Source organism: Delphinapterus leucas, chromosome 15 (genome assembly GCF_059928025.1).
Source record: "Delphinapterus leucas isolate spDelLeu-1000000601 "Yukka" chromosome 15, BTC_Dleu_Yukka2, whole genome shotgun sequence".
Taxonomy (NCBI): Eukaryota; Metazoa; Chordata; class Mammalia; order Artiodactyla; family Monodontidae; genus Delphinapterus; species Delphinapterus leucas.
Window position 1 is genome coordinate 34,978,000 of NC_143143.1, and position 13,018 is coordinate 34,991,017.

General features: G+C 42.2%; 1 protein-coding gene across 5 annotated transcripts in view; it reads left to right on the forward strand.

Annotated features, from left to right (window-relative positions):
- The window catches only part of ADCY9 (adenylate cyclase 9), a 181,933-nt gene that overhangs the window by 155,201 nt on the left and 13,714 nt on the right, over nucleotides 1-13,018 (forward strand). For all 5 annotated transcript variants that reach the window (XM_022594743.3, XM_089896238.1, XM_030763626.2 and 2 more), the window contains 2 exons: nucleotides 2,856-3,015; nucleotides 9,416-9,564. In XM_022594743.3, coding sequence (XP_022450451.2) covers nucleotides 2,856-3,015; nucleotides 9,416-9,564 — 309 coding nt within the window. The remainder of the gene's footprint in view (nucleotides 1-2,855; nucleotides 3,016-9,415; nucleotides 9,565-13,018) is intronic.

Here is a 13,018-nt window from a genome sequence, read left to right on the forward strand (position 1 = left end):
AAGAAAAGAGGTAGGTGTACAGGGTACAGCTGGTAAGGGGCTGCCAGCACATCAGCAGGTGCCTCTCCTGAATGTAAGGGTGAAACCATAAACCTGTAGAGGAAAGCACAGGCCCAAGTCTTCATGAGCTCGGATCAGGCAACGCTTTCTTAGATACGACATGAAAAGCACAAGCAACCAAAGAAGAAAATAGTTAAGATGGACTTCATCAAAATTTTAAACTTTCATGTTTCAAAGAACACCATCATCACTTTTCACCCCAAAGTGAAAGAGAACCTACAGGATGGAAGAGAGTATTTGCAAATCATATCTGTGACAAGGGTCTAATATCTAGAATGTTAGCTCAATAATAAAAAGACAGTCAACCCATTTAAAAATGGGCAGAGTGTCCGAAGAGACAGCAGAGTCCCTCTGGAGGCTGGGCCCTCAGGACTAGCCCAGTTTCAGGCCCCACCCCACTCAGGAAGCTCACAATGTTTCTACTGATACAAACAGGGCCTCCACTCACGCTGGGTCCTTGCACCAGGCCCACCCCCTTCCTCCAGCCCTGTCCTCTCAGCAGGACAGCCCCACACTGGGGATCGGAGAGAAATGCGGTAAAGGGCCCTGACCTTGAGTTTCTACTCCTCCCCAACATCCCAGGATAGGAAACCACAGCTTCGGGTCTGGCCCTGAGACTCCCAAACGCAAGATCCCTCCCTTCGAAATGGATGAGCTGGACACCTGCCCCCTCCCTTCCACACTCCCCCTTCCCCCCCAACTCCCCACTGAGGCCCGTTCAGCCCTTTGCCAAGGGCTTTCTCTGGCTGCCAGGGGCTCTTCCCTTCCCTCCCCCTCCTCCCAGTGGAGGGAACTCTAAGGCACATCCTCACCATCTCCCCAGATTCGCCACCAGCGTGGAGCTGCATTGCCCACAGCAGGTGACTCCTCCCCAGCACAGCCCTCCCCTGGGCCTGCCTCCCTCCATGTCTCCACAAGCTGCCTGGGACCCACTTCCAAATGAACTGCGCCCTCTGTGGGCCTGCCCTGGGCCTGGGGACACCCGAAGGGACCAAAACAAGGCATCCTCTGGCCCCTAGTCTTTTTTCTTCTTAAAACAAGCTTTATTGTGATATAACTCACAAACAATAAGTTCACTCATAAGTGTACAATTCACAGATTTTTAATAAAGTTACAGAGTTGTGCAAACATCACCACCATATGATTTTAGAACATTTCTGTCACCCCAAAGAAAAGCCAGTACCTACTTCCAGTCACTCCCCTCCCTGCCCTGAGTTTCTGTCCGATGCGGGGCTCACAACTGGTTAAGGCTCTTGATCCCTCTGAGGCAAGCGTTTTCTCCATACCTTTTCTAAAGAACCCTTTACATGATTGTTCCCTGTTCTTCGGACCCAATTTGAAAAAATCTGGGCTAAGCCAGGTTAAGGACTGCAGAGGACTGTGGGCCATGAGGATGCCAGGCCTGGCTGTGCCCGGTGCATCCACATCTCTGCGGGGCCACTTTGCTCCTGCCCGAGCCTCTGGTGTGATGTCGGTGCCCAGGAGAGGGCGGGGCCTGGGGGATTTCCTCTGGCCCCACTGAGGGTGGATATGGGACCCTAGGTCAATAAGGACCTACACTGGTAACTGAAGGTGTGGACGCCTGGGTGGATGCGAGAGGCCCTTGACAGGCTTTTTACCTTTGAAGGCAAGGAAAGTGGGCCTGCCCCACCTGCACCCTCACTGAGGTGTCTTTAGAGGGGACTGTGTGCGTGAGTCTCCCTCCCCAGGCGGACCCCCAGTGTCCTCTCCTCCACCTCCCGCTGCTGTTGACCCAGTGATTCTTCCTGCAGAGAAGCAGTTCTCGGCCCCACACGCTCAGCTTCCCATTCTCCATGAAAAACGTTTTATGATGCCACATCCCTACCCTGAAGTATAGCCCACGTATACACACAATTTCAGAAGCAATCAATGAAATGCCATCACTCCAATGTGAAGGAGAAATGGCAAGAAAGCCATTTAAAATAATATACGTGTAGCGCTTCACCTCGAATATGCCAGGGCATCACCACCTGGGCAGCCACGCCAAAGTCGTCAGCTGTTTGCCCTTGTGCACTGATAATATGACAGCTCCCAGTGCGGACTGTTATGAGTGTGCGGGTTTGGTGGTATGAGCCCCAGGAGCCTGTGATGTGGTTTCTGAGATGCTGACTACTCTTGGTGGTGTCCCAAATAAAACTACGGGTAATCTTGTTTGGTTTACCCAGTAGCTGCACTCCTGGAAAATTCAGTGTATGTTACTGCCATACAGAAACCACTTTCTGTTTGTAAACAAAACGCAATTAGGCTCTAGGCTGAAGTCATCGTCAGCAGGGGGTGTGTAGCAGTCATGTGGGGCTTAGGGCAGAGCCTCGCTGTACATCACGGGACATCACCCATCCCCAGCTCCTGCCTGTTGGTGCCAGTAGCACCTGCAACCATTGAGGCACCAAAAAAGCCCCACAAAATTCCGAACACCTCCTGAACCACCCACTTGAGACCTCCCTAGAAGCAGGCAGTAACAGGTGACAGGTGACCTTTTTCAGGACCTGTTAGTATTTGCCTGCCTGGTTCTTACATGCTCCATTTAGACTCACAGAGGCCTATGCTTGTCTTTTACAAGCACGTCTTATCCGAATGCAGCAAGTAACCTTAAAATACGGTATGGTGAGCTGAGTGAGTCCAGTTTACTTGCCATTGATCAAAAATAAAGGAGGCGGGGGTTCTGCCCGCCACCCACACCAGCAGCCACAGCATAGGCCAGGGTTGGGAGTGGCCCTGGCTTTGGGTCCCCCACCCACAGATACCCCGTTTCTCCTTTCTCCCCGTGCTCCCAGGATGGTGTTCTTCCTGGAGGATGTGATGGCTTGTACCAAGCGCCTGCTGGAGTGGATAGCCGGCTGGCTCCCGCGCCATTTCATCGGGGCCATCCTGGTGTCCCTCCCCGCCCTCGCGGTCTATTCACATGTCACCTCCGAATTTGAGACAAACATACACGTAAGTAAAGTCTTGGTGATTTTGTATCGGTGCTTTTCTGGACTCCCTGATCACTTTTTAAAAATATAAGCCTGATGGCTTGGGACAGCAATTTAAATATAGGCCCTTAAAGAGGTGCAAACTCTTTGTTAGTCCTTTGAACTTGTCTTTTTAAAAGACTTGCCTGGGACAGAGGAGCGGGCAGGGAGGTCAGCCCAGGGGCTGCTCTGGGGAGATTCCCTGGTGGACCTGTGTCCTCTCCAACCCCTCTTGGTGTCGTCAAGTCCCAAATCGTTTTTTTTTTAATTTTTAAAATTTATTTTATTTATTTAATTTTGGCTGTGTTGGTTCTTTGTTGCTGCACGCGGGCTTTCTCTAGTTGTGGCTAGCGGGGGCTACTCTTCGTTGCACTGCGCGGGCTTCTCAATGTGGTGGCTTCTCTTTTTTTTTTTCCGAATTTCATTTTTTTATACAGCAGGTTCTTATTAGTTATCTATTTTATACATATTAGTGTATACATGTCAATCCCAATCTCCCAATTCATCCCACCACCACCCCCACCACCGCTTTCCCCGCTTGGTGTCCATACATTTGTTCTCTACATCTCTGCCTCTATTTATGCCGTGCAAACTGGTTCATCTGTACCATTTTTCTAGATTCCACATATATGCGTTGATATGCGATATTTGTTTTTCTCTTTCTGACTTACTTCACTCTGTATGACAGTCTCTAGGTCCATCCACATCTCCGCGAATGACCCAGTTTCGTTCCTTTTTATGGCTAATATTCCATTGTATATAAGTACCACATCTTCTTTATCCATTCATCTGTCAATGGGCATTTAGGTTGCTTCCATGACCTGGCTATGGTAAATAGTGCTGCAATGAATATTGGGGGGCATGTGTCTTTTTGAATTATGGTTTTCTCTAGGTGTATGGCCAGTAGTGGGATTGCTGGGTCATATGGTTTTAGTTTAGTCACTATTTTTAGTTTTTTAAGGAACCTCCATACTGTTCTCCATAGTAGCTGTATCAGTTTGCATTCCCACCAACAGTGCAAGAGAGTTCCCTTTACTCCATCCACACCCTCTCCAGCATTTGTTGTTTGTAGATTTTTTGATGATGCCCATTCTAACTGGTGTGAGGTGATACCTCATTGTAGTTTTGATTTGCATTTCTCTAATAATTAGTGATGTTGAGCAGCTTTTCATGTGCCTCTTGGCCATCTGTATGTCTCATTTGGAGAAATGTCTATTTAGGTCTTCTATTAGGTCTTCATTTTTTGATTGGGTTGTTTGTTTTTTTAATATTGAGCTGCATGAGCTGTTTATGTATTTTGGAGATTAATCCTTTCTCCGTTGATTGTTTGCAAATATTTTCTTTCATTCTGAGGGTTGTCTTTTTGTCTTGTTTATAGTTTCCTTTGCTATGCAAAAGCTTTTAAGTTTCATTGGGTCCCATTTGTTTATTTTTATTTCCATTACTCTAGGAGATGGGTCAGAAAAGATCTTGCTGTGATTTATGTCAAAGAGTGTACTTCCTATGTTTTCCTCTAAGAGTTTTATAGTGTCTGGCCTTACATTTAGGTCTTTAATCCATTTTGAGTTTATTTTTGTTTATGGTGTTAGGGAGTGTTCTAGTTTCATTCTTTTACAAGTAGCTGTCCAGTTTTCCCAGCACCACTTATTGAAGAGACTGTGTTTTCTCTATTGTATATCCTTGCCGCCTTTGTCATGGATTAGTTGATCATAGGTATGTGGGTTTATCTCTGGGCTTTCTATCCTGTTCCACTGATCTGTATATTTCTGTTTTTGTGCCAGTACCATATTGTCTTGATTACCATAGCTTTGTAGTATAGTCTGAAGTCAGGAAGCCTGATTCCTCCAGCTCCGTTTTTTCCCTCAAGATTGCTTTGGCTATTTGGGGTCTTTTGTGTCTCCATACAAACTTTAAGATTTTCTTTGTTCTAGTTCTGTAAAAAATGCCATTGGTAATTTGATAGGGATTGTGCTGAATCTGTAGATTGCCTTGGGTAGTATAGTCATTTTCACAATATTGATTCTTCCAATCCAAGAACATGGTATATCTCTCCGTTTGTGTCATCTTTGACTTCTTTCATCAGTGTCTTATAGTTTTCTGACTACAGCTCTTTCACCTCCTTAGGTAGGTTTATTCCTAGGTATCGTATTCTTTTTGTTGCAATGGTGAATGGGATTGTTTCCTTAATTTCTCTTTCTGATCTTTCGTTGTTAGTGTATAGGAATGCAAGAGATTTATGTGCATTAATTTTGTATCCTACAACTTTACCAAATTCATTGATTAGCTCTAGTAGTTTTCTGGTGGCATCTTTAGGATTCTCTATGTATAGTATGTCATCTGCAAACAGTGACAGTTTTACTTCTTTTCCAATTTGTATTCCTTTTATTTCTTTTTCTTCTCTGATTGCCGAGGCTAGGATTTCCAAAACTATGTTGAATAATGGTGGCGAGAGTGGACCCTCTTGCCTTGTTCCTGTTCTTAGAGGAAATGCTTTCAGTTTTGCACCATTGAGAATGATGTTTGCTGTGGGTTTGTCGTATATGGCCTTTATTATGTTGAGGTAGGTTCCCTCTGTGCCCACCTTCTGGAGAGTTTTTATCATGATCGGTGTTGAATTTTGTCAAAAGCTTTTTCTGCATCTGTTGAGGTGACCACATAGTTTTTCTTCCTCAGTTTGTTAATATGGTGTATCACATTGATTGATATGCGTATATTGAAGAATCCTTGTATTCCTGGGGTAAATCCCATTTGATCATGGTGTATGATCCTTTTAATATATTGTTGGATTCTGTTTGCTAGTATTTTGTTAAGGATTTTTGAATCTATATTCATCAGTGATAATGGTCTCTGATTTTCTTTTATTGTAGTATCTTTGTCTGGTTTTGGTATCCGGGTGATGGTGGTCTCATAGAATGAGTTTGGGAGTGTTCCTTCCTCTGCAATTTTTGGAAGAGTTTGAGAAGGATGGGTGCTAGCTCTTCTCTAAATGTTTGATAGAATTCACCTGTGAAGGCATCTGGTCCTGGACTTTTGTTTGTTGGAAGATTTTTAATTGCAGTTTCAATTTCGTTACTTGTGATTGGTCTGTTCATATTTTCTGTTTCTTCCTGGTTCAGTCTTGGAAGGTTATACCTTTCTAAGAATTTGTCCATTTCTTCCAGGTTGTCCATTTTATTGGCATAGAGTTACTTGTAGTAGTCTCTTATGATGCTTTGTATTTCTGCAGTGTCTGTTGTAACTTCTCCTTCTTCATTTCTAATTTTATTGATTTGAGTCCTCTCCCTCTTTTTCCTGATGAGTCTGGCTAAAGGTTTATCAATTTTGTTTATCTTCTCAAAGAATCAGCTTTTAGTTTTATTGATCTTTGCTACTGTTTTCTTTGTTTCTGTTTCATTTATTTCTGCTCTGATCTTTATGATTTCTTTCCTTCTACTAACTTTGGGTTTTGTTTGTTCTTCTTTCTGTAGTTCCTTTAGGTGTAAGGTTAGATTGTTTATTTGAGGTTTTTCTTCTTTCTTGAGGTAGGACTGTATTGCTATAAACTTCCCTCTTAGAACTGCTTTTGCTGCATTCCGTAGGTTTTGGATCATCGTGTTTTCGTTGTCATTTGTCTCTAGGTACTTTTTGATTTCCTCTTTGATTTCTTCAGAAATCTCTTGGTTATTTAGTAACATATTGTTTAGTCTCCATGTGTTTGTGTTTTTTTACATTTTTTCCCTGTAATTTATTTCTAATCTCATAGTGTTGTAGTTGGAAAAGATGCTTGATATGATTTCAATTTTCTTAAATTTACCGAGGTTTGATTTGTGACCCAAGATGTGATCTATCCTGGAGAATGTTCCGTGTGCACTTGAGAAGAAAGTGTAATCTGCTGTTTTTGGATGGAATGTCCTATAAATATCAATTAATCTATCTGGTCTATTGTGTCATTTAAAGCTTGTGTTTCCTTATGAATTTTCTGTCTGGATGATCTGTCCATTGGTGTAAGTGAGGTGTTAAAGTACCCCACTATTATTGTGTTACTGTTGATTTCCTCTTTTATAGCTGTTAGCATTTGCCTTATGTATTGAGGTGCTCCTCTGTTGGGTGCATAAATATTTACAATTGTTATATCTTCTTCTTGGATTGATCCCTTGATCATTATGTAGTGTCCTTCCTTGTCTCTTGTAACATTCTTTATTTTAAAGTCTATTTTATCTGATATGAGTATTGCTACTCCAGCTTTCTTTTGATTTCCACTTGCATGGAATATCTTTTTCCATCCCCTTACTTTCAGTCTGCATGTGTCCCTAGGTCTGAAGTGGGTCTCTAGTAGACAGCATATATATGCATCTTGTTTTTGTATCCATTCAGTGAGCCTGTGTCTTTTGGTTGGAACATTTAATCCATATTCACATTTAAGGTAATTATCAATGTGTATGTTCCTATTACTATTTTCTTAATTGTTTTGGGTTTGTTTTTGTAGGTCCTTTTCTTCTCTTGTGTTTCCCCTTTAGAGAAGTTCCTTTAGCATTTGTTGTAGAGCTGGTTTGGTGGTGCTGAATTCTCTTAGCTTTTGCTTGTCTGTAAAGCTTTTGATTTCTCCAGCGAATCTGAATGAGATCCTTGCTGGGTAGAGTAATCTTGGTTGTAGGTTCTTCCCTTTCATCGCTTTAAGTATATCATGCCACTCCCTTCTGGCTTGTAGAGTTTCTGCTGAGAAATCAGCTGTTAACCTAATGGAGTTCCCTTGTATGTTATTTGTCATTTTTCCCTTGTTGATTTTAATAATTTTTCTTTGTCTTTAATTTTTGTCAATTTGCTTACTGTGTGTCCCGGTGTGTTTCTCCTTGAGTTTTTCCTGCCTGGGATTCTGCGCTTCCTGGACTTGGTTGGCTATTTCCTTTCCCATGTTAGGGAAGTTTTCAACTATAATCTCTTCAAATATTTTCTCGGGTCCTTTCTCTCTCTCTTCTCCTTCTGGGACCCCTATAATGTGAATGTTGGTGTGTTTAATGTTGTCCCAGAGATCTCTTAGGCTGTCTTCATTTCTTTTCATCCTTTTTTCTTTATTCTGTTCCGCAGCAGTGAATTCCGCCATTCTGTGTTCCAGGTCACTTATCCGTTCTTCTGCCTCAGTTATTCTGCTATTGATTCCTTCTAGTGTATTTTTTCATTTCAGTTATTGTATTGTTCATCTGTTTGTTTGTTCTTTAATTCTTCTAGGTCTTTGTTAAACATTTCTTCCATCTTCTCGATCTTTGCCTCCATTCCTTTTCTGAGGTCCTGGATCATCCTCACTATCATTATTCTGAATTCTTTTTCCTGGAAGGTTGCCTATCTCCACTTCGTTTAATTGTTTTTCTGAGGTTTTATCTTGTTCCTTCTGGTACATAGTCCTCTGCCTTTTCATTTTGTCTGTCTTTCTGTGAATGTGGTTTTTGTTCAACAGGCTGCGGGATTGTAGTTCTTCTTGTTTCTGCTCAGTGGCTTCTCTTGTTCTCTTGTTGAGCATGGGCTCTAGGCACTCAGGCTTCAGTAGTTGTGGCACACGTGCTCTGTATTGTGGCTTGCGGGCTGTAGAGCGCAGGCTCAGTAGTTGTGGCACATGGGCTTTGTTGCTCTGCAGCATGTGGGATCTTCCTGGACCAGGGCTCGAACCCGTGTCCCCTGCATTGGCAGGCGGATTCTTAACCACTGCGCCACCAGGGAAGTCCCCCAAATCAGTTATTTTCTTACACGTTTTACAAAGAAGCATCTGACCCATGTTTCCAGATGATACAAGGTAATATTCTATTATACATCAACTATACTTTATATATTTTTTAAAAAGTTTAAAAAAAAGAAAGATAATGTTAGTCTGCAGAACTGGCACAAACAATTGACTGGCACCTGGATCAGCTGCTGTTGATCAGGGAAGGAGCATCCAAGTTAAACCTCATAAAGAGTGAATTCATCCTGCTGTGGAAGATTATATTTTTGGTGCCAGCGAGTATAGCATGAAGTACTGGGTGGACTGGCTGCATTTGATACTTAAAACCAAATCACATTTCCACTGACACACAGCAGGGTGCCTGGAGGACAGGCTTTGGGAGGTAACTGGTTACACGGTGGAAGTTCTCAACCAGGGCGGTCTACCTTTCCTCTCCTCCAATGTGACGTGTGCAATTTGCACACATCAGGAGAGGAATTTTAGTGCCAGTGAGACTTGTAACCGAAAGCTCTGGTAATTAATCTAATGATTTATGATCTGTCCCTGAAACCACCAGATATTTTGTTAAACAGAAGGACAGGTAAGTGAGCGTGTCGTTTGCTCTTGGGATGCCCAGGTGGAGGGAAGGCAGGTGAGTCCGTGTGGCAAGGAGGGGGCCTGGGGTCCTCACCGAGCCTGCCCCTCATTGCAGTCTACCGTGTTCACGGGCTCGGCTGTCCTGATCACCGTGGTGCACTACTGTAACTTCTGCCAGCTCAGCTCCTGGATGAGGTCCTCCTTGGCCACAGTCGTCGGGGCCGGGCCCCTGCTGCTGCTCTACGTCTCCCTCTGCCCAGACAGGTACGTGCACTGTGCCCTCCACAGAAGGACCACCTTTCTTCTTCTCCTTCTCACTTTTTCTTTTTGTTTTAATTGAAATATAATTGACATAGAACGTATTAGTTTCAGGTGCACTATGTAATGATTTAATATTTGTGTATATTGTGAAATAATTACCACAGTAAGTCTAGTTAACATTTATCACCACACAAATATTTTTTTCTCGTGATGAGAACTTTTAAGAGTTACTCTTGGGGGAATTCCCTGCCGGTCCAGTGGTTAGGACTCTGAGCTTTCACTGCCGAGGGTGCGGGTTCGATCCCTGGTCAGGGAACTAAGATCCCACAAGCCATGCTGCATGGGCAAAAAACAAAACAAAACATGTTACTTTCTCAGCAACTTTCAAATATACAGTACAGTATCATTAACTGTGGTCCCCATGCTGTGCATTACTTCCCCAGGACTTATTTATTTTATAACTGGAAATTTGTACCTTTTGACCACCTTCACCCATTTCACTCACCTCCCACCCCTGCCTCTGGCAACCACCAGTCTGTTCTCTGTATCTATGAGTTCATGGGGGTTTTTGTTTGTCTTAAGATTCTACATATAACTGAGATCATACGGTATTTGTCTTTCTCTGTCTGACTTATTTCACTTAACATAATGCTTTTAAGGTCTGTCTATGTTGTCACAAATGGCAGGATTTTCCTTCTTTTTTATGGCTGAGTAATACTCCATTGTATATATACCACATCTTCTTTATCCATTCATCCATTGATGGACACTTAGGTTGCTTCCCCTCTTGACTATTGTAAATAGTACTGTAATGAACATGGGGGTGCAGATGTCTTTTCAAGTTACTGTTTTTGTTTCCTTCAGATATATTCCTAATAGTGGAACTGCTAGGTCATATGATAGTTCTGTTTTTAATTTGGGGGGAGCCTACATACTGTTTTCCATAGTGGCTGTACCAATTTACATTCCCACCAATAGTGCACGAGGCTTCTCTTCACATCTTCAACAACGCTTGCTATTTCTTGTCTTTTTTATATTACCTGTTCTAACGGGTGTGAGGTGATGTTTTACTGTGGTTTTGGTTTGCATTTCCCTGATGATTAGGGATGTTGAGCAGCTTTTCATGTACCCATTGGCTATCTCTGTCTACTTTGGAAAAATGTCTATTTAGATCCTCTGTCCATTTTTTAACCAGATTGTTGGATTTTGCTGTTGAGTTGTGTCTGTCACTTGCACTTTCTCGTCAGGACTAATGCACTCCACCCGAACAGACATTTCCTGTCACAACATGAAATAGCTTTCAGCACACATAAAGTCAACAACTTGATGAAATGCCCAAAGAGTAATATACAAACGAAAGAAAAAGAAAATAACTTTAATAACATTATATGTATTGAATATTTGCCTGCAGACATCCTGGGGTGACCATCCCCAGCAGACATCATGCAGTAGTCACACGCTTGAGCTCACAGTTGTCCCTCGGTATCTGCAGGGGATTGGTTCCCAGACCACCCCTCGGATACCAAAATTCAAGAATGCTCAAGTTCCTTCTATAAATGGCATAATATGAATATTTTCATATAATCTACTCATGCCCTCCTGTATACTTTAAATCATCTCAAGATTACTTATAATACCTAATACAATGTAAGTGCTATGTAAATAGTTGTCAGCATGTGGCAAGTTTAAGTTTTGCTTTTTTTGAACTTTCTGGGATTTTGTTTTTCCCTAATATTTTCAGTCTGAGGTTGGTTGAATCCGCAGATGCACAACCTGTGGACGCAGAGGGTCGACTGTACTTATGATGAAGAAGTTTGAATTTAAGAAAGTAGGACCAGAAGCCGTTTCGTACAAGACTATCAAGAAAATGAAGTAATAGAAGTATAGGTGACACAAAAATGAAAAGAGGAAGCTGGTCCTAACCTTGTGTAGTAGGGCCAGTGTGCCGAGACAGGTTACAGATTGTTGAAGTGGAGGAAATGAAGAAGTATGATGGTCTTGCGAGTGACCTGGCCTTATTCATAAATATCATGTCATAACAGTTCTTCATGTTGTAACAGGAAACGTTAGGGCAATGACGAATCACTGGAAATTTATCATTTATCTTGAAATCCTTCCACATATTGAAGAGTGGATTCCATCCCTGGTACTCAGATGGCCTTCAAAGCCCTCTCACGGGGACTTCCCTGGCGGTCCAGTGGTAAAGACTTCGCCTTCCAATGCAGCGGGTGTGGGTTCGATCCCTGGTCGGGGAGCTAATATCCCACATGCCTCGCAGCCAAAAAAACCAACATAAAACAGAAGCAGTATTGTAACAAATTCAATAAAGGCTTTAAAAATGGTTCACAACAACAACAAAATCTTAAAAAAAAAAAAAAAAAGCCCTCTCACAGATGGTGTGGGGAAGAGAAACAGGAGCTTTGTGAAGACCCCTGGGGGCAGGATGTGTTCTTACTGCTGTGCTACAAAGAATTTAAAAATTAAAATATAGAGGATGGCAGTGATAGGTGCTATATTTAAAACATCCTTTGTTAATGAAATCCAGTAAGACCCCTACCTTTCATGTGTTCTACGAATTAAATCACATTTGGTTCTTAGCTGTTAAAATGAGTCTGAAATTACCTGTTGCACATTTGCAACTGGTTTTGTGGCTTTTAACCTTTTCAACTAAATATGTAGTTGGAAATACGATGATACCTTGGATAGCAGAGTGCACACGGTGAGTAATTTATTCAGAAATTTCAGGGGAATGTCTCAAAGCCATTAAACTTCTGTTTCTGTAACAGACTTCTCCTAAATGTTGGACTTTTTGTGTAATTGCTTATGTTTTATGTTAGCACATATTAAAGAATCATTTATTTAAAATTACAGTGGGTTTAGGTTAGCAGGATATTTCAAAGTTACATGGGACATTTCTCTATTGTGCTTTGCGGGGCATCTAACATTCCTGGCTCCCCAAACAATCAGAGGGGCCCCCAGTGTTTCCAAAATGCCCCCTAGGAATGGTATTACTGTTGCCAAGAACCATTGCTTTAGTAAACTCAGAAGTAGAAAGTGGTCCAAGTTGTCTCAATATCAGATGAAATTACCATAGTGCCTTTTGGGTATTACCAAAGCAGTGGTCAGTAATGGGCAGGGTGAGTGTCCTTCCTCAGTTTACTTCATGAAATAATAACCACATGAAAGGTATTCAAGTTCTCTGCAAATTAAGATCAAAAAGGAAATAGAAATGTCATTCAGCATTTGAAAGGAAACTTTAATGAATAGTTAAATTACTTTAAGCAAAACAAAGTGTCATTTTTCCTTTCTGAAGGTGCGGCCTTTTGGAATTATGGTCATTATAAAGCTCTTTCCCAAGAGCATGAAATTCAACAATCTGACTTTTAACCTTTTAGATCCAACACAAATACCCCATCAGCCATTCACAGTGTCATTTAGTCACTGGTGCAGGCCTTTT